Below are 22,234 nucleotides of genomic sequence, written 5' to 3'. Positions count from 1 at the left end.
ATACCCTGTACAAAGCAATAAGACTGCAGGCAAAAGACAAACACACTTTATAATGTGCCACTTTATTAGAAAAGTAAAAACTCACTTTAATATTTTATGAAGGTTAATATAAAACATTACAATCTTTTGCATATCTGCACTGTCACTATGTTTTATTATATTTACTATTTTTAAACTAAACCCTGTGCTTTAAGAACATACAACATTGGCTACAGCTGTCACAGCAGTATTGGCCCATAATTATATCTGAAGACAATTAACAAACAGCATCTGTATCTGCATGGAAAGCATGAAACATTTTGCGTCCACAAAGTACAATGTGTCTGTGATAACCATCTTTTTTTCTTTTTTTTTAACAAATATACTGTATACTGTATGTTACATTGGAACAACATCAGAACAGCAACAGAGTATTATACACATTTACATCATCATACTGTATTTGTGCAATGAACATCTGTCTCGATCAGTGTTCAACAAAATATATCAGATCAGTGCTTTCTCTCAGAATAACGAAAATGTGACACAAAGTGACAGCCAGAGAAAAAGGATTAAGTGTGATAGCGATTTCCAGCCAGCATTGTCTAAAGGTGGCCTCAACAGAGCTTGTTAAGCGTCTCAGCTGTTAGCCATTTCTCATATCAGACAGTAGTTGAGCCGTTGGTTCCTCGTTGATATCAGACTGGGGTTGGCCTGACCCGTAGCCTTGCCTTGCCTTGTCCCCCCCCCACAACCCCCATATAACTCCCTGATTCCCTCAGAACTGGACATCAAAGGCCCCTCCCCTGCACAACGAGGGAGCGATGTGAAGCAGAGAAAAGAGAGGCCTGTGTCGGTTACTGGAGGATGAACACAGCTGGGGGAGGGAGTGTATGCAAGGGCTGACCAAGTGGAAGCAAAATGTGCTTCCTCCCCGAAACTGGAAACGCACATGGCTCAATGTTGCAGTGTGTAAGTGTGTGTGCGCCTGACGGTGTGTGTGTGTGTGTGTGTGTGTGTGTGTGTGTGTGTGTGTGTGTGCATGCACGCAAACACAGTATTGGCAGGAGGAGGGTCCTTTGGATCTGTGTCCATTTGCGGTGGTCCTCATCTAGCTTTATACTAGCTGTTCTTCATCTCCCTCCCCCACCTCTTTCACTCTCTCACTCCCCCAGAGGGGAGGATAAACAACGCTTGGCCCTATTTCTCTACCCTCCTCCTCCAAGTTGTTGCTTTGGAAAAACTGAATGCTGCTTTGCATCACATGGCAAAAAAGTACAACAGAAAAGATCAACAAACGAGATCAATTAAGTACCACAATATTTGTTTTCATCTCCACACATTAAAGCATGCACTTTTTTGATCAAGCAGGAAAAATTGCACCAACAACATAAACTTACTGTTTTCATGGCAGTGGCATGAGCTATTTAACCAATGGTATTGTCAGTAGGTAAGAAAAAATAAAGAGTGCATTAAAATACAGAGTGCATTTAATTTTACATACTTTCTGACACGGTAGCATTAATAAATTAATGTTACTAACCTTTCTAAACCCGTTTTGTCTTTGCATGGTTGTCTCACAGTGAGCTCATTCTAATGCCTCATCTCTCAGCCTGTGAGCAGTTTGTATCCCTCTCCATCTCTTATCTTTATGCCCATTTATTAAGGCTCTAATGTTTTGTTTTCTTCCTCTTCTTTCTGTTTTAATGTTCCCCAAAGCTACATGGGAAAGACATTGTTTATCATGGAAGAGAACAGAGGCTGGAGATGAGGGTGGGCAGAGGGCGAGGGGCAACCTTCCAAAGGACACTTGCTGGTCATTTTTATGCCCAGCTCTTTATTTTTCTTGGAGTCCAAGCCTTCTGTTGCTATTTCAACCACCAGACTTAAGTCTGTTGAGCTGTGGGGAGCTCTGGCTTTGACTTGAGACCATAGAGCGAATCAGAGCTGTGTTTGGAGACGCCTTTTACGGCACGTTTATGTACATTTAAAGCCAACCAGTCCTGCATCTGTCCAGTGCAAAATAACAATGGTCATAAAGTCAGATATTTACAGAGCCCAGAAGACATGACATATTAACTGTCCGGGATGAGGCATCCTGTGTTATTTTGGGCTTTTGGGCTCTTTCACTTCCTTATTTTTTGAAAATATTCTTCTCTCATTTATCCCAGTAATACAGTAAAGGTCTAACATTGTGAAATCTGTCACCCCTATCACTCTGGGGAAATACTTGCACAACCCACTCAATGCCCATGACCTGATCACTTTACCCTGCATGACTCTGCCCAGTCTGTGTGTATCTGTATGGGGCTGTGTTGGGGTGTGTCATCATGCCTCTGGCTACAGATGTTTGTCAAATCTGAGCGTGGATTTTAAACTAATCTCATAATTTATGTGAATCTTACATTATTGCGCAAAAGTCACTTTTTATAGTCATCATGAGGACTGTTACTGGTAAATGCTAATACGTTCAGGGCACATTGATGGTCATTTGTGAAACGGGGACAATAGCATTCACTTACCTCTGTGTTTAAAGAGGCCTACAAATTATAGGCCTAAGTTTGAACAAAGCTCCAAAGCAATGGACCAGTGAGCACAGAGAACCTGTTTCAGATGTTTACTTAGTGAGAGCTAAGCACCGCAAATCTCTGTGACATCCATCTGCTTATATTTCATAAGTCCCTCCATGATGAGGCATATGTGTGTGTACGTGTGCGTATATGGGTGACAATAGCTAACAGTGTGCCTCATCATACTCCTAATATAGCCAGCTTCCTTGCTACTACTCTCCGTTTTCAGGTGTGTGTTTGTTGTGTTTTTGAATTCGCACAATGCATGCACATTTCTTTTGTTACATATATTAAAGTGTGTTTTCCCTCAGGTTGTGAGTTACACCACATACTCTTTAAAGAGTACAGTGTTCATATAAAAATAAAGATATTATGGAAAATGATGCACAAACAGGTGAGTATGGTCAGTGACACAGTAAGTTGAAGATGTATATTCCAGTTTTCTTTTCTTTGTTTTTTTTTTTTTCCTTTGTTAAAATGTATTTGGTCCATATTTGGGCTGGACTAGGCTTAGGCTGGTTCTGAAGTACAGACCAATCAAGGGGAATTTGAACCTGGATTAAGACCCTGTTTGTACCTGATGTCAACACAAAATGGATCCTCATGTTGTTTGTCTATAGAGGGCCTTGTATCTATGTACAGCAACCTGCTGACTGGTGAACAGAAAGATCCCTTTCATGACTCTGTACCAGAGGGTTCTGGGCCGTTTCTGTGTGTCACCCAGCTACAGGCCAGTGACGTACATCTCCATCCCGTCATTGAAGGTGAAGATGGTGGTGGTGCTGGAGCTGTTGCCCCCTTGTTTCACATCGCTGATGGTCTCATAGAAGTTTTCCCCACCGGGCAGGCCTCTAACAGGCAGGGCGGTGGGTCCTGAGCCCTGAGGTGCCGCTGGTGCTGCCTGCTGTTGTTGTTGTTGCTGCTGCTGCTGCTGCTGCGGCGGCGTCTGCTTCTTTCTCTTCAGAGTGGCATTACCCCCAGCCGTGTTGTTATTGGTTCCCCCCTGCTCACGTTTCCGGTGGGTGTCGATAGTGGCGTACGCAGGGTCAGACTCGGCCATTACGCATGTGGGCCAGGACCTGTCTCCGACCGGCTCATAGCAGGGCTCCTCCTGGGAACGTGCCTGGCCCTGGACTCCTCTGCCTCGGCCCCGGGAACCTGCGTTTCCTCTCTCCCCTCCAAAGGAGCGTGGGAGGGTCTTTGCTCCGTTGTTTTCCATAGGAGGTTTCTTCTTCTGGGTTTTACACACGATGGAGTAAGTGTCTGCAATCTGAGAGCACACACAGAAGGAGAGGAGGGTATGGTGTCAGTTAATGGCACTGAACTACAGTACAACTCAATCCTACAGTCTATGGGTGACAGCTCCTGAAATAGAAGGTGACTGTTACTCTGCTTCATTCACAGCCTTGTTTCTATAAGTGAATGCCTATAACCACAGCTGACACAGACTACACATGCTATACTGTGCTGGGATTGACTGTATCACTGTTTCCCACCTTTAAGCCCCAATTCCTGAATTAGCTCAGAGTATGTGCAGACTTTCCATATGTACAGTATGTATTTGTGCATTTCTGTCTCTAAGTCTTCCAGACATAAAGGGACAATATGTGAATATGAGAGCAAACATATGATGCTGCTAATTTGATGTGTGAACATGGCTTGTGTGGGTGCGCACAGTACATTGCACATGTGTTGACAGAGCTTGCTCTGTGCTGTAATCTGACCTATTTTGACAGGGCAGGATAAGGCAGAGTAAACTGTGTTATCAGTCTGTTGAGGTCTAGGCAGAGAGACAAAGTTAGCTTTGCAGTGGATGGACCTGTTAAAATTTCACCACAACTGCTTTGGCAACAGAACAGCAGGGTATGGTGTGAAAGATCTGGACTGTAGCCAACTCGCTGAGGAAAAAAACAAAAAAAACAAAACCTGCTCAGTGTTCATCAATGGACTTTGCTCACATTTCAGTTGCTTCAATGAAGCCTATGCACACATTTATGTGACTGTTTACTGCAGGTGTATGCATGTGTCCGTGAAGACAGTGTCTATGTGTGTTTTCTGTGTGTGTGTGTGTGTGTGTGTGTGTGTGTGTGTGTGCGTGTGTGTGAGTGTGTGTGCGTGTGTGTGTGTGTGTGTGCGTGCGATTACAGTGAAGCATGAAAGATTTGATAACTAGGACGCACAGCTGAAAGGCATGTGTGAGGTCTTGTGGGGAATTCAGATAAACCAGTGCCGTGACCTCTGGCATTTCTGTGTCAGAATTCCATGAGGGAAGCACAAGAGCAGAGGATTGTGGGACATAGTCATGTTTACCTTCTGTGTTCACACCCAGACCAGCAGCTCTGTTCTAGTGGCCCTGAGAAACACTGGCTATGCAAACTATCTCCCTCTCCCACACACACACACACACACACACACACACACACACACACACACACACACACATATTAAGCTTGTTTTTGTTCTGCTCCCAAAAAACTGAAACATGAGAGCACACAGACAATGAGCAACACTCTTTCTGTGTTTCTGTGCTCACCTTGCCTTCGCTTGCATGGTGCCTATATATTATGCGTCTTACATAAGAGAAATATAACTTTAGTTAAGCTGGGAAAATATGGTTAAAGTGCAAACCACTGTGACTTTAATTGTGAGGATCTCGCCCTCTTTCTGTCTCTGACAAATCTCAAGCGACACAGATACCCTGCCCCCACAAATCTCTTGTGCGACCTTTTTGGATAAACAAAGACCCTGGCGTATGCTACAAGTGTGTGCACACAATGTACAATGTGTGTGTGTGTGTGTTTGTGCAAGTGTGTGTGTGCATTTGTGCACACAGAATTTGCAGCTCTGTGCAGCAGAGGAAGGAAGTCACAAGATGATGGGGATTTCAAAACTGGGCTGCAGCTGTTGAGGAAGCCTGTGCACTGTATGTTTTCTTTTCTCCTCCCCTCAGCCTGTGCTTCTTTCTCTTATGTCTCTTCTGATACTGCTGTAGCTGTCTGCTCAGACCGAGGCGCTGAGAAGTCATATTTAATTCCTGCATACACTGATTATCCATGGAAACACAACAGCATGCAATGACTGATGCATCTGTGTGTGATCAACTTCATGAATAGCAAATATGGCACAAGTTTCCAAACGGTCTGCGAGCAGTTGATATTCATCTGGTAAGACATGCTTTGTGCGACGTGATTGGTTGGGGAAGGCAGCGCCTCCTAATAGCCACAAAGGGAGTGGAGCAGAAGGAGCGAGCGCCAGAGGAGAGGAGGAGATTTAGGTGGGAGTGGAAACTCAACACCTTTTGACGGCTGCAACTGACAACCTCCAGAGGATACAAAGTATATGGGCAAGTTAGGGCAACAACAACCTATCCAATGGAAAAACACAGCAACTAAGGGAGAAAAAAAGTTTGAAAAAGAAAAAAAAAAAACAGGGAAGAAAGTTACAAAGAAAGAAAAATAAATTGAGAGAGAGAGAGCGGAGAATGCAGTCAAGGCCAGCTGCGCTGTGTACCAGTCTGATTTGCAGAGGAGGAGTTTGACTCTTGAGCCAGAGAGCAGAGACTTAACCCCTTAATCTCCACATACAGCAGCTTCCAAACTTTTTAGCTCAACACTGGCTTAAACAAGAAACTTACCAGCAGCTTAAAACTGGTCGGTAAAACTGCCTTAAACTCAATAGATAGATAGAGACACCCCTCCATCTACTCAGAATGACTCCCCATGCACCCCAGGCATGACAGAAGTTCCCAAACTGCTTGTAACTCTCTCAGTATGTTACACTGTGTCCAGCAGAGAGTGAAGAGAGAGGTACTGAGAGGGAGAGATATTGAGTGTTGCTGTGTGTGGAAGCACATGTGGTGAGGTATGTGACATGATTGGTGAGTGCAGACCCCCCCCCCCCTCACCACCAGATATACTCTACCATATATATATATACAATTAGGTCAGCTAGGGCTGATCACATTCTGTCTGCTTGGGCTGATGAGACAAAAGAGCTAACCTTTAACAAACTCATCTATTTGAATGCAAAATGGTGATTAAATATTTGGCAGCAGGAGATACTGATGTCAGATCCGTCTGGTGAGTCATGCGTTAGAGACAGACAGATGAGCGGGGGGCTGGGAGCTTGGGGTCAGGGTTCAGGCAGGGGGTTGCGAGGGCTAGATGCATGTAACGTAACCTCTCGCTGTAAGCAGAAACCTCGTATGACAGGCAGGTCACAGGGCAGCGCTGTTTTGACGGCATGCCAAATCAAATGGGCACCCCACTCGGTAAACATGGCAGTCACAAATCACAGACGTGTCCGTCTGTCTGTGGACCTTCCAGTCCCCGCCCCCCCCCCCCCCCCTACACGCCCCCCCCCCCCCCCCCCCCCCCCCCCCCCCCCCCCCCCCCCCCCCCCCCCCCCCCAACTACTACCACCACACACAAACACACACATATATGTATACTACCTCCTTCGCAGTTGGGGGAGATGGGTGCCCCTGTCCGTTCTCTCCGCGGGACGGAGGTGGGTGCAAGGTGATGATGTCATCATCTTCTGGAGGCTTCCAGATGTACTGCTCCCCATTGCCCATGAACACCGCCTCCTGGTAAACAAAATCAAATGAGGAGGTCAGGCAAGTACTGCAATCACAATCTGGAAGTCTTTGTGCAATAGTGTAGAAATATTTAAAACATGTAATTATATGTAATGACACTGTGCTGTGCTTGATTGTGTGTCTTTTTTTTTTTGTTGTTTTTGTTGCTTTCAGTGCGTGTTTGTCCTAAGACCTATGAGTTGTGGAAGTTTTCATTTGCCATGTTTGCTCAATAGGTAAACAGTGACCATGGTGTACAGCATGGGCGGAGGACAGATTGTGCATGTGTGAGTGTGTGTGTGCATGCATGTGTGTGTGTGTGTGTGTGTGTGTGTGTGTGTGTGTGTGGGAGAGAGAGCATTTGTTTTGAAGGTCAGAGGTCATGCTTGCATGAATGATGCGCTGTGGGAATAATGTGAACTGTTTTTATCAAGTTTTGCCAGTACAGCCGTAATCAAAATTATTGACCAAACAAGGTTATAGTCATAAAAGTGTCACTTTTAATGCTTTTCGGTGATAAATGTCCCTATATCCACCTATGGTAAATGCTTTTTACTTCTCTTTTGCTCTCCAAGGGTAGCGTTAATGTCAAGATCCAAACAAACAAGTCAGCGAGTGGCACTGTCAAAAAGACAGTGGGCGTTGAGAACGGTCTCCTCAGCTGGCAGCTGCTCTGAAACCGGTTTCTAACTGGAATCAGATGCTACTGACATTACTTATCCTTTGTTGCCACAGCTGAATGTTTCTGTTACTATTAAGTTAAGTGTTAATGAACTTTGTATCTTTTACAAAAACCACCACAACGAATTACCAGAGGGCTTGTGCTATATGCAAGCATCAGGGAATGCCTGCTCAGTTGTTGAATTTTCATTAAGAGTTTATTAGTTCCTCATTATTCTGTGAACAACCTTTTTCTTTTATACGAATCCACACATTCAAAGATATCCGGCTGACAGACAGGAAGAACCCACCGACATACAGACAATGCTGCAAAAACATATTCCCCATTTAATGCTACTGGTCGAGGTCATTTTGGCAGTTTAGGGAAGACAATTGAAATTTGTGTTTTAAAATTTATTTAAAATTTTATTTATTAAAATTCTCTGTATGTTTCTATCTGCTTAATAATAGTTGAATATGAAAAACAAAAGAAACCTGGCTGCCTGAGTCAAAAATGGACGTGATAAAATAATAACCAAACAAGTAACTGCTCCTGTTAAATTTTTATCACAGCTGGTGATCAAAACCAATTAGACACCAATTAGAAAGCATGTAGTGGTGTGTGCACATGCAACCAAGGATGATTAAACTTTTATATGCTCCTCCTGTGCAGTGTGAGTGAGTAATAGAAGCCAGGGCAGAGTAAATGGCTTCAACATGTTAACATTATTTATCCCAACACTGGCTGCTGGCTACCTGTTAGCCGTTTCTAGATGGACTTGCTGATAGACTCAACACACACACACACACACACACACACACACACACTCACACACACACACACACACACACACACACACACACATATACACAGGCAGCTTGGCAGTGTGCCAAGCTCTTACATAATCCATCCTTCCACTCTTTACTCTGGCCACCGTAATAGCGTGCTGCACAAGCACAGTGCGAAGGGGCGGAAGAAACACACACAGGCACACACACATGCACATACACACATCTAAACACACACTATCAAGGATTTAGCATACGCAGATTAAAAGTGCAGGTCAACAACAGGCCTGACATCCACAGCTAATGCAAAAATTGTCTAAACAACTATATCAATCTCCTTAATTCACTAACACAAAAGACAAAGGCACCTGTTTTATGCTCTGCCAAACACACATACATGAAAAATAGATGTGTGTGCCAGCAAACCCACAGGAGAGGCTGATCACCATCCGATCATTGTACCTCTGTTTCCCTCTCAGAACTGCCCTAATCTGTGGCCTTGACTGTTTGTATACAAATCCCAGCTGGCACATACAACAACGTTCAAATACAAGACTAAATCATAAACCAGGAGTTATTACAGTTGGTTTATAAGTTTGTGAATTTTATCGATGGTGATTTTGTTCCAAATATTTTTTCAGAAACAGAGGAATATGTCCACATATGCATACATTGACAATAAATGACAATAATATAGTAAACATGTATGGTAAGATCTGAGAAGAAGACATCAAGTGACTAAAATATAAATAACATAAATCCTCCAGTCTGAACACAGAGAGCCATTTGTTTGTGGACAGTGCCCTCTGGTGGAGAACAGACAGACTTACAGTTTGGACAGGTGGATGGTTCAGTAATATTGTGCAATGCCTAAGGTGGATGGGGAGCATATTGAACCAATGATTGCTGTACCTTTGGGAAGGAGTGCAGGTGAAACGGCTCCAGCGGCTTGCGTGGAAATTCCTGACTGCGGTGTAGCGGAGGAGGGGCGGCAGAGGGTGAATCACTCACGCTCGACTGGCTGTCTGACTGGCTGTCGGCCCCGTTATTTTCCTTCCTGTTTGTCTTGTCAACCTTTAAGTATTGAGTCACCAGTGAAAACATTATACTTGAAGTTCTTTCAGTGAAAGAACGCAGCAAAAAGTCCACACAATCACGTATTTTTCCATCTCTCATGCATGTCAGAGGAGAATTTTCGATCTAAGCAGGAGACTATAAGTTAATACTGTCTTTTTTTCTCCAAATATCATACATTGTATTTCATGAGATAGTTTCAGTTTGATTAATTTTAATATTTGACATGATTTTTCAGAGCCAAACAAGCTGATCGATGCTCCTCTATGTCTCTGTGCACAGTATAAAAAGAAGCCTAATTACACCAGCGTTTAGTTCAGTGTGACGCCTCTTGCTACCACCCTCTATCACTGCAAAAAACTATGTTGCAATACCTGGCTTTTTAACCACAGTTGATCATATCACTCACTGCTCTTCTTGAGACTGATTACAATCACAGAAACACTTTTGTAGACATAAGATATGGTATGGCCACATGGCATGAGAGATAAACATCTCCTGTTACCACTGCAGAGACAGTCAGTACTTTCCTGCTAATGTTATCCATCATTTTTTGTTGACAATGTCATGTGACAATATACCTGTAGAGTACAGCTGCATGTCTGTGTCTGTATTAGCACAGGTTGCACTTCTTATTGGAAATGCTACAATACTGCTGCAGCCCTGGAACGTACCTTCAAACTTTACGAGTTTATCCAAGTTGGGCTTAGTAAGACAAGTCGTGACATTTCCATAGAAACCAAACTATTCATTTAACTGAATCAAAAGGGGGAGCATCACCTCGTTAATTTCAAATAACCACCTGAACAACTGATAAGAACGTATATTACATTTGATTACCTTTCTGAACTTCCGTATGGAAGCGTACTCCGCTACAGTTGGATCTTGAATGGCCAGGGAGTTAACAGAAGACAGGGGGGACCTATTGACCCCGCTCGCCCCATTACCTCTTCCTGCCATCGGACTGTTAATGGTTCCATTCCCTCTGCCATTCCCTCTGCCACCCTGTTAAGAAACACACAAGATTTAGTTTTACTAAATATGTCAGTTACAAATGACTGTTACACTGCTAACTGTTACTAATGAACACGGAAACACAGAACCACTGATGCAAAGCACACTAAAGAAGCCCCAGCTGCAGCTCCTGCACAGCTTATGCATGCCACCTACAAGCAAACCGAAAAAATACCCTTTATAGCGCTTACATTAATTTCATGCAGGGAATACATGTGTTACAACAGCAGCAGAAATTACTTTTTTGTGACCCCATGTCTACATCTGCATGTCTGACATGCTGCTGCAGTACAGGTTATTATGTGTAGAACTGGTCTGGTACTGACCTCCTGCTTGTAGAGCGTTTGCTGTTCATAGATGTGTGTGAGTGTCAGTCATGTTCCATTGGGTGCACTGCATTTAAAAGCATAATTTAAGTTTTGGATGTGTGTGTATATACATACGTTTCCGTGCCCGTTTCCATTGCGGGCTCCGTTGACATGAGCTGGGGGGCTTTGGGCAGCTCTGATTATGGCTGGAGTGTTGGCTGAAGTGGGCGGCGGGGCAGAGGGTACCTTGGGGCCCATGTCACCTTCCCGGACTCCTACACTTTCGTACAGGCCATCATCCAGGCAGTAGGTGGGGGTGGGGTTGTTGCGCAGGCCCACCTCGGTGTACGTGTGGTCTCTGGCCTCCCCTCCTCCTCCCGCTCCTCCTCCTCCTCCTCCCCCTCCTCCTCCGCCTCCTCCCCCATCTCCTCCTGTTTCCCCTGCCTCCCCCTGGCCGGATCCCTGGGGACTGTTGGGGATCTGGGGAAGCTGGCGCCCATGGGAGGGCCTCAGGTCCGTCTGGGAGCACCGACTGTGGAGGAGCAGAAGGTCCATACTGGCTGGACGGCTCTTGCTAACAGCTGCACACAGAAGAGGAAGAGGAGGAGGAGGAGGGAGATAGAGAAAGCGATGGAGGGGGCAGGACTTAAATGATGTAACAGCATAGGATTGTATGTCGTATATTCTCACATATGAACTGTCGTTCATCACTTACAGTTTCCGTTGCAGGGAAAGCGATTTATCTCATGCAGTCTGGTGTCAGATTTGCTCATGGAGTTCAGTTTCGGATGCCGGAGTGTACCCTGCTGTCACACACATACGGACATGTTAATACAGAAATTAAACATGCATGTGCGTCTGTATACGCAACCAGCTATTGAGGGAGGAAGCTTACAGGGAAACGAGGAGAAGAAGATGGACGGGGTGAGAGAGGGAGGGAGGGGCAGAGGGGAGTAAAACGAAAGCATGTCTCACCATATTTACAGATGTCCCTTTCTCTCCGGCTGGGGGGTGCTTGCTCTTGCTTTTTCTGACACAACATCAAAGTGAGGAAGGTCAACAGGAGCCGGTGGACAGAGAGAGAACATACACACACTCAGAGCACATAGATACTATCAGCATCCAACTCTGGTTAGGGCATAAAAGTCCTTGGTTGATAACAAGAGCCCAGTCAAACATTGAGTGGAGCGTGACTCGGGTTTTTGCCAAAGCAGAGGATGTCCTTCACTGACAAACTTTTCTTTTCTTCTTTTTCTTCCAGTTATTTTCATGATAACACCAAACTCACAGTTATCATTTTCCTTCATGCTAATCCCCTTTGCTGTTTCACTTTACAATCCTCTGGTTGTGCAACAAATGTATCTACAGTACTGTTGCGCATCATTGCGGATCCCGGAAGGTGACTGTTACTGTAGCCATAGGAAACTGTTGATATGGCGAGAGAGAGTGAAGAGGTGAAGTAAGAAGACGAAAGCTCCTGGGTGCAGGTGTGAATGTGAGATCTGTTCTACCCCCGTCTCTTTTCTCTCACTTTGGAGGGTGAGGATCTGCATCACGTAACGTGTGAGATTTTACTGCTGCGCTGCAAAAACACAATGTAGCAATAAATAGCATTTCTGGTTTTGCTAGCAGGTGCAAGAATCATAGAAATAGTGTATCACCTAATCACACATGTTGTCTGAGCATAAAAAGCACCGTGGCCAGTTGTGTCAGCTCCTTGTTACTGCAGCTAGCTGTTGTCTCCTCTAGTGAGCTGGAACTCCTTCCTATTCGGACAAACATATGGACATCATACCCGGAGGGGACCATGAGGAGGTCAAGAGAGCTCGCCTCGGATATGTTCATAATAGTCTGGCACAGGAAAGGGTTTTAGCTAAAAATGACAAGGAGGCATTAAGATGTATAACGAAGGGCAACAGTTATTTCGTAATTTTTAGACTGAAATCCACTCTAAGCCTCGGCCTCAAAAAGAACAAGTGAAGGGTTTATTTTAAATCAATAGAAGGAAATCAATAGCAGCAGGCCTCTCTTTCCAGGATCCATGGTATTTGTACATGACAAAGTAAATTTGAACTGGTGAACTACTGAACACTCGGCTCCTCAACACTACCGACATCCAGTGGGGAGCAAATATTTCATCTTTAGATCTTAACAATGGTGTGGTTTTATTTCCATGACATGAGCTGGTTTGACATTTCTCTACATCCTTATCTGTGTATCCCATGGCAACAAAGCCACAGTGCAGCCTCTGATTGGTCCCTTAGGGTTGTGAAAAAAAAAAAAGACGAAAAAAGAGAAAAAAAAAAAAAACAGCCTGTTCCATTGCTCTTGCCTGGCTCAGAGTCTGATCCTCTTTAAACCGCAGGGTGTTCCACTGCTTTTGCCTGCTGAGGAGTCTGCTTAAGAAGGGTGATGTGAGGCTGCTCTGACTCTGGCCTGTCTCCTCAGCATCCTGTAAACATCATTTCATCTGATCTGACACTCGCAGCCATTAACATTCATTACTGCCACTCTGCTCTGAGCAGGGGATAAAAGAGACGGAGAGGGCGGACAGAGGGAAGAGAAAGAAGGAGGAGAAGAGTTCAGAAGAAGTAGAGACACATAAAAGAAGGAGTGGATGATGAGAGTGATCTGGGAGGGCACGGAAAGCTGGCAACAGAGATGATAAAACTCTGGCTGTCCTCTTTTCTTTTCTTTTTCTTATTTCAGTCTACCCCCCCACCCCCCCACCTCCTACTTTTCTTTCACATTTTCAGTCACATGACCATCCTCTTACCTTTGACAGCCAACGCAGACAAGGACAATAAGGATGGTGACCACGAAGGCAGATGCTGCTGCAATGGCTCCCAGGAGCAGCAAGTTCTGGTAGGGAGGCTCCTCGGCAGTCGAATCCATGACACCCACTCACTCACTCACTCACTCACTCACTCACTCACTCACTTCCACTTGAGCTAAAACTCTGCCACACAGACCGTCTGCTCCGGAAAACCTGCAGAGATAAGGAAAGAGGAAGAAAGGAGAGGAAAAGGTACAACATATGAGTGACATGTGAGATAAGAACAAACTGAAGGAATGCTGCAGAGAGCGAGTGAGAAACGGCGTGTGTGTGTTTGTGCATGTGTGTGTATGTGTGCTTGGTTTGCCTCTGGCTTTTTGTCACTATCTCTTTCTGACATATCAGTTTCTATTTTTGACTCACTAGGAGAATAATGCACAGAAAATAGAACACCTTACAAGGCAGCCAGAATGAGCATGCCAAAAAAGGTTTCATCACGCTCTTTCTTTTTTGTTAAAAAAAGATCAAATGATACCGTAACATGCGTTTCACTAGCCAGAGAGATTCTTCTGTTAGTTTAACAGGAAAAAAAAAAAAATCAACTGAGCTCCCCAGAGTAGTGTCTCACTGACGGAAGGACCAGATCCACTGCTGTTACACTTCATTTCCTGGCAGAACACTCTCTTTTTTCCTCCAATCAACAGTGGTTCAAACTCTCACAACAAGAATATCCTTCTTTTTTTTTTTAAACAGTGGTACATAGTGCAGTAATTGTTGTATGACAAACAAGGTAGAGCTTTCACCTGTCTTATACCTGAAGTCTTTCTACGTCTCTGACACACCAGGGCAACACAAACCCTCCACAACGACCCCCTCCACACACACATACGCACTCGCACTCAATTCATGTCAGACAAAATTATCTCTGAGGAGATTAGCACGCCGTTCCTGCACTGCTGGATGAGTTTAGACGGATTTGTATACTGCTTCAAAAGCAACTTCTAAAAACGCTTTCAAAGTGTCGCAAGGGTAAAAACTTCATAGTGTTCTACATAAAGTGTGTAGGTGGTTAAGATGAGTTAGTGCCAGAGGTATAAGGTAAGATTAAGTATCTGTATCTGTAAATATTGTACTTTTCTTTTTTTCTTTTTACTGCACTGGATTTAAACGACAGTTGCAGTTAACATTCTGTATATTTTGCAGAATAAAATTTTGTGTGGAAAAGCTACAGTGTGCTCAAAAATATTATGTGCTGCTGAAGTTTAAAGGAAGACTTCTGGACAAATAACCTCTGTGCTTTCTTTCTGAAAGTAGGATGAGAAGTTGAATAACCAACCTCATGTCTGTGCATTAAAGAAGCAGAGAGAACCAGCTAGACTGGCTCTGTCCAAAAAATATTCTTACCAACAGACTTCGTGTCTGTGTTAAAATAGCCAGCAGCATATGATTTTCCTTTTGATATTTTAGTTCGGCATTTTGCTGCAAATGCCTCTATACATTTACTAAAGTGAATATTTGACTGCAGAACTTATCATTTTAACAAACTATCTGGATACTGTAGTATTGTTATATTTTAAGTAAGTCTGAACAATTAATCAAAATATTATTGAAATTGCAGTTTGCCAAGTGCAGCATCCAAATCGCAGGAGCTGCAATTTTTTGATGAAGGTAATAATAAAATGTAATGCGTCACAACATACCAGTATGAATGGAGCATCGCGGTGCTACAGACATTCCTTGTTTTACAAATCATATTCATTCCCACTAAAACCATGACTCATCACAATCCTTCAGCCCTAATTTCAAGTAAAGGAGTAATGAGTAATTAGTGATTAGTTCTAAACTAGCGATTTACTAAATTTGGTCGCACTACATCTGTAGCACTGTCCTAGTCCACGTCACTGCAGCATCACAAGTTCTAACATAACTGTGAAAATAACAACTTCACGGGGGGGGCAAAGAATATATTAAACTCAACCACAAATCCTTTGTAAATGTAGCTATCACTTATATTACATACATGGTGTCAGAGTTAGAAGTATATGTCTAGTTTAGAATTAATTGGAAATATCTAATCTGATTATGCTAACCTCACTGACACTGTTTTCTCAGTTAAGGAAACATTACTGGCACAATATTTTGTAAATTGAGGTATACTGTGTTGATTTTGTGAAATCCAATCTAAAAATCTTCCTGTTTCATATGATCAAGCTAAACAGTCATATATTAGCGAGCAAACATTAGCTCTGTCAGCTAGCGTTAACTGTTGCACTTGGCAGATACTGGGTGTAAATATTTAGCAACAACTAATCTGTGCTAGTATGTGTGGTGCAACCGGTTTCAATTTGGTGATCTGGCGAATCTCCACTGAGTAAACATCTACATGTTAAGTTGGCTAAGTTTGGGCTTAAAAAGAGCTGGTGCCAACCGGCTCCTGGAACATAGCGTCCTAAATGTCTCTTGAGCAGGTACAGGTTTCGGGTACGTTCACAATCACTGACATATCAGCACAAGACGTTTGTTAATGGAGCAGTTACACATGCCCTCACTACTCTGCACACTCTCCAGAGGAAAGACAACACACACATGCATATGCTACATATTCTGTGCATTCCTTTGGTAAGAGAGACAATGGCAGCAATGTGGTTTAAATATTAGATTAGAGAAAAAGCTGAACATCAGGAATCCAATTGACAAAGCAAGCAGTGAACAGAAGGAGGTCATGGCAAGCTACTGTATATATTGTGTGTGTGTGTGTGAGAGAGAGAGAGAGAGAGAGAGAGAGAGAGAGAGGGGGGAGATTCTGGAATATACCACCACAGGATCTGGCTCTGGCTTTCTGTTTCTTGGAGATAAAACTGCATCTTTTTTTTTTTTTTTCCCCCATGTCCTCCTTTCTTGGTCCCTCTCCCTCTCTCTTCCTCCAGATCTCCTCTCCTCCTCTCCCTCTGTCTGTCTGTCTGCCTGACCCTGCAGATATGTTAGGCGATGCACAGCGAATGAATTAGCAGAGCAGAGGCCTCAGACAGCCCTTCATGGAGTAGACAGACAGGCAGGCAGGCAGGCAGGCAGGCAGACAGTGTACAGAGAGGCAAAAAAAAAAATTGAGAGGGAGAGGGTGAATGAAACGGAAGGGTAAGACAGAGGTGATGAGACATAGGAGCAAATGAGTGGGATGAAAGGACAGACAGGTGGGAGAAGATGCAAGAAAGCAGGAGGAAGACCGAGAAAGAGGGGAGCGCACTTGAAACATGAAGGAGGAACGAGGAGGGGAGGGTGTGAACAGTGGGGGAGGGAAGAGAGAAAAGAGAGTGATGAGACTAGGAAGATGAAGACAGTGAGAGAAATAGCGGGGAAGCCTGTGAGAATGTGCGATGAGCGCAGGGATGGAGGGGAGGGGAAGGAGGGTGGTGGTGGTGGGGGGGCGGGGGCACGGAGAGAGAAGAAAAGGAGGAGGAGGTGATGAGAAGGAGGTCATCAGCGGTCTGTTTCTGCCTGCATTTTGTCAGCCCCCCTCATCTGAAATATTCAGAGGAGAAACACATACAAGGGTTTATGTTTCTGAAGCGCACAACAGCACAACACAATGCAAGATGGGAGCACATGTCTAGCGGCACACTTAACAGTATGCGAAGCTCACAAGTGGTGAGGAGACAAGACTCCGGAGGAGGAGAGGCACTTTGTGCACGACGCACAACACCCCTGCAGCACGCTCAACAATGACACACAGTTAGGGTGCAAGAATGTTTATTCCAGCATCCGTCTTCATATTCAGAGCATTACGAGTGGAGTGATGACAGTGGTAATAACAGCATATTGAGAATGATGACGACGGTGGTGATAGCCCTATTGATGCCTGCTGCTGGCGATGATGATTATAAAAAAAAAAAGAAAAAAAGAAAAAAAAGGAAAAAAAAGAAAAAAAGACATCAGCAGCGATGATGACGATGATGAAGGGTGCAGCTACTAATACTGATGGTAATGATGGTGATAATGAGGTCAAACTGAGAGCTGCGAAGACGCGCTGAGGGGCGGATGCAGGCAGCAGAACTGGCAAAGCAGCAAGCAGGATGCAGCGGTGCAGCGCAACCACAGGGTGGAAGGTTTCCTCTGTGTTTCTCTAGAGATCACACACACACACACACACACACACACACACACACACACACACACACACACATGCACAGCTCACAGTACAGACCAAAATACATGTACACCAGCATAAAAATGATAAGATTGCTATTGTTGAAAACCTAACAACAAGCTTTGGATTACAAAATCAAAAGTCAAGCTAACGCACTCTTTAGCCCTCAGACGCACAGCTGGGGGTCTAACAGACTCTGCAGCCTCTTTATTATGCAATATCTGCTCAAACAAAAGCTAATTATAGTCTACACTCCCAGTCATGAAATAGATTTTTGATAAGAAATTCAACTAATTTTTCATGTGAACTAAAAAACTGTTGTTGGGATAATTAGGTTTATAGCCTTAGTTTTCAGCTCTTGGTTTAAACTGGCCGCAATTCATTTTCACTTTTTGTGCCTATTACAGTTTCTTTAAGCGATATATCTGTCATTCACGATTCTCTGACCTCGTCACATGGAGATTAAATCCAACAAAAAAAAAAGGACATTTTTCTCCTAACAGGATCCAACAGACCCTGATAACATACTGGTGAATACTACAGTGTTTTTTTTTTAATGTGTCATCTGTTTGATTCGTAATGAATCATCAAGAGGCTGTTTCATAAACAATGCTTTTGACTGTGGAAATATCTTGCTGGGGTCTCTTGGATCGCATCGCAGCTTGAAAAGTAGGACATTTTTTTAAGGTTTAAAAATAAGTGTAACCTGATTTCAGTTATGTTTCAGGGATGACATTTACATTTACAGTTTCGCTTTGGATTACATCATGCGTTGTTATAAATTGATAATGCTTTCAGTAGCTAGACAAGACATGTTGGTTCAGCTTTCAGGGTAGGATAGCTTTTACTGAAAGAGCAGAACAACTGAATAGAGTTGACTTCAACACCAACACAGCAAAATGCTTTACAAAATATACATGTGTATATAAAGTATATCAAGGTGTAGTGGGAGGTTCTCTTATGACAATTCACAATCAGAGGTATTTATTTGAATTATTCAACATCACGTTGTCTGTCACCAGTACCTGACAACCAGTGTTAAGTAGAGATAACATTTTTAAGAATTCTAATTACATATATAAATACTGTATATACCTGTCACATATTCAGTACATTTCAATTTCATAAATTAAGCCCCGGGCCTCGTCCCCAGTGACTGAAAATGGGAAACATTTAATTAGTCTTAAAATATTCAGTGTAAAGGTGAGTGCGTCAGCGGTGTTACAATTTCCCCTTAAAATACCATTTAACATTAACATGTTGGGACGTGAATGTGGAACATTTGAACGCAGAGATCTACATCATGCAGTATGTACATACTGTATATTAAGATGTTTACTCCCTTACTATTCTAAACAAAAGCAGAACTCCTTACAACTCCAGAACCCACCTGAGATTCATCATGTTTTTAACTTCAGCATCAAAGTAATCCAGTAACAGCTGTCTGTACATCCATGGGTACATTGCAAACAGGAACTGCTAATTCGGCATACTTTTAACTCCATGGCAACTTGGACCATGATTTTTATTCCCCATATCCAAATAAGACAAAGAATAATAATAGGAGCTACAAAATCCATTTGTATTACTATTAATTTTAATGTTGTCAGTATTTTTTCCAAAATGTCTCATCGCTGTTTTATCAGTCAATATTAGCTTATTGTAGATACTGTATATCTCTATGTGTCAATATGGCAGCCACTAGGTAACAAGAAACTGGAGAGCAGAAATGGCAAACTAGGTTTGAGGTCATTTAAAATCAGTCTTGTCATTACATACTTTGTCCACCAGAGAGCACTGACAAATTTTTCAACTGTAAAACGCTCAGTACGTAACTTGGTCACAATTCTTGGGAAAAAAAAAATCTAAGAGATCCATATCAAGATTGATTGTTTTAAAGTATTATTTTAAAAGAAAATTACTATTAGTCGACATATCGTTATCAGATTTTTTATGTCTCTCAAATTTCTGTAATGGTCGGGCCACAGTTTTGAGATATCTTTTCAGAAACAATGCTTCAGTTACTCACTTGCATAACCCAACCCTAGCTGACAATGAGGAGGCTGTTTCTGGAGAGGTGTGTTGCTGCTAAATTTCCCCAATACAATTTTCCACAAACCTTAAATGGGACAAATTGACTCATCTCCTTTGTATTAGTGTAGTGGCAGAATTTCCAGAGATGGATATCTCAAAGCATCAGCTCTGAAAACCAAAACTATCTGTAGGGCTAATTAGCACTATGGGTAAGTGAGAAATTACTGAATGCATGATTTGGGTGACGATACACATTTGATAAGTGTTGCAACTACATAGTGGGGCAATGCATTAGAAATTCACCAAAATGTAAACCTGTTCTTTGGAACTATATTTATAGTATTTTACTAAAAGTTCAAGTGTTTTCTAGAATTTCCATAGAAGTAAGCTTAGTGTTTTCTCAGCTCTGCTGTGGTCACATCATATGACTTACAAGAGTCACACTTAGCTGGTTTCTATCCCTTGTGTTTCCCACCCAAAGCTGCCTGTAGTTATCACATAAAGACTCCCCAAAAAAGCCTCTTTTTCCTCTTCCACATTGGATTAACAAAGCCAGCATCCATGCAATTTTCCTAATTGTAGCCAGAGATTCACAAGGCCGATATGTCCCCATCATGTTCCTGAGCGCAGCTTTCAGTCTCTGTCATCACATTAGGACAAATCCAACTAAGTGATTATTATCAAGGGCAACAATGAAGTAAACCCCGAGATGTGACAAAATCGCTGCATTTGGGCCTGTGTGTGAATGAGGGCGTACTTAAATAAATGAATTAAATTAACTAAACACATCCCACTTTACAAGCCTTAAACAACAACAAGACATCAGTTACAGGCTAACCACATCACCTCTTCAGCACCAACCTGTAACTGATATCAACCTGTAAAGCAGCCTGCCCTTCATATGCTCCCCCTCCAACATCAATCTATCACGCTATTTGGTGATCGCTCATTGATGCACACACATGATCTGTGAGGGAGAGTAATAAATGGCGATAACAGAAAGGCAGACAGAGGGGAGTGTAGAGGACAACATGTCTTCCAAACATTGCGAGGCAAGTTCATCAGAGGCCTGGACTACAGCGCATTACAGCTGAGAGCAGACGAGAAATCACATCATGTCCATAGCAATCTCCGGCCCCGCGGGACACCGCTGCGCTGTGCATAACAACATGGAGTGATGGGGCGACGGAAGAAAAAAAGGGTGAGTGAGAGAGGCAGAGAGACAGTGGGAGGCAGCGTGGGTGGGGAGGTTACAGCTTAACCCTCTGACTTTTTTTGCCATCAGCTGCAATGCCTATCTCTAAGCCTCACACACACAAACACACACACCCACTGAGGACTAAGACCTTGCACCGGCACTTGGAAATTCAGTTTGCAATTTAGTGCCTATCCCAAAGTGACCTGTTACAAGCGGTCACATAACAGATCAAGTGAACATAACCTGCTCAGCTATTTGTCCCAGACTAACATTCTAATCTCGTAAGCAAGAACAAATATGATTTGGAGTCTGCTCAAAGCTTTTGGCAACATCCTTTGCCTAATGAGTGAGGGTATTAAGTGACAAGTGTAGGGTTATCTCTAAATAAGATTTTTAAATGTGATCATGGCTTTTGTTGCTATATCGTACATACAATTTTAAAGGATAAGGCTGCTTATACTCTGTATTTTTTTTTTTATTGACAACAAATCCCATGAAAAGATTAAAGTCTGATAAAGCATCTTCCTCTTCGCTGTAGACCTCTAATCTTATTCAGAATCTGACCAACTGTTGCACTGGACGACATGGTCCTCACTGCAGTTTATTTTTGAGCTGATCCCACATACACCGTCCTGCTGCAGTAAATACACACTAGAGAGCATAATGTTTATCAATCTTAGGTTGGAAATAGTCCACAGCAAATGAGCTATTTACTCCTGTTTGAGTACAGTGCTCGGTTGTTTTTAAGGAAATTACTGAGCCTTTTTATTGGGGATAAATTGGCCACAGACAGCATGGGGACACAGTTAGGTATAGTTGGGTCTTTTTGTGAAATTTTCACACATTAAGGGAGTTTTTTTTTTTAAACAGCTGTTTACTTACCAGTCCAGAAGAAACACTGCAAGTTCAGTATCAAACATCATTCCTTTACTTGCTGAGAGCTGTCTCTGGAAGTGGAAAGCAACCTTTTTGTTTTGCTCCCATTTCCATCTTTTTTTTTTTTTCTTGCAAATCAGCTAGCCCCAGTCCAGCCAGACTGTCTCATCCCTCTCTGATAAGGAGTCACTGTAGCGTCCAGTGTGCCCTGAAGTAGTGCTGTTCAGGCGATG

General features: G+C 43.1%; 1 protein-coding gene across 1 annotated transcript in view; it reads right to left on the bottom strand.

Annotated features, from left to right (window-relative positions):
* Window positions 1-3,041: 3,041 nt before the first annotated feature.
* LOC111217287 overlaps window positions 3,042-22,234 on the bottom strand; it is a 36,345-nt gene continuing 17,152 nt past the window's right edge. Inside the window, exons 2-11 of the mRNA XM_022739069.1 lie at window positions 13,750-13,962; window positions 11,949-12,003; window positions 11,689-11,779; window positions 11,418-11,554; window positions 11,109-11,312; window positions 10,492-10,656; window positions 9,490-9,651; window positions 7,003-7,137; window positions 3,500-3,819; window positions 3,042-3,457 (exon numbers count right to left, since the gene is read on the bottom strand). Of these exons, the coding sequence (XP_022594790.1) occupies window positions 3,274-3,457; window positions 3,500-3,819; window positions 7,003-7,137; window positions 9,490-9,651; window positions 10,492-10,656; window positions 11,109-11,312; window positions 11,418-11,554; window positions 11,689-11,779; window positions 11,949-12,003; window positions 13,750-13,868 (1,572 nt within the window). The 5' untranslated portion in view covers window positions 13,869-13,962 and the 3' untranslated portion in view covers window positions 3,042-3,273. The remainder of the gene's footprint in view (window positions 3,458-3,499; window positions 3,820-7,002; window positions 7,138-9,489; window positions 9,652-10,491; window positions 10,657-11,108; window positions 11,313-11,417; window positions 11,555-11,688; window positions 11,780-11,948; window positions 12,004-13,749; window positions 13,963-22,234) is intronic.

Source organism: Seriola dumerili, unplaced genomic scaffold (assembly GCF_002260705.1).
Source record: "Seriola dumerili isolate Sdu_G_001 unplaced genomic scaffold, Sdu_1.0 BDQW01000043.1, whole genome shotgun sequence".
Classification (NCBI taxonomy): Eukaryota; Metazoa; Chordata; class Actinopteri; order Carangiformes; family Carangidae; genus Seriola; species Seriola dumerili.
This window is presented reverse-complemented; position numbering and strand designations above follow the sequence as displayed.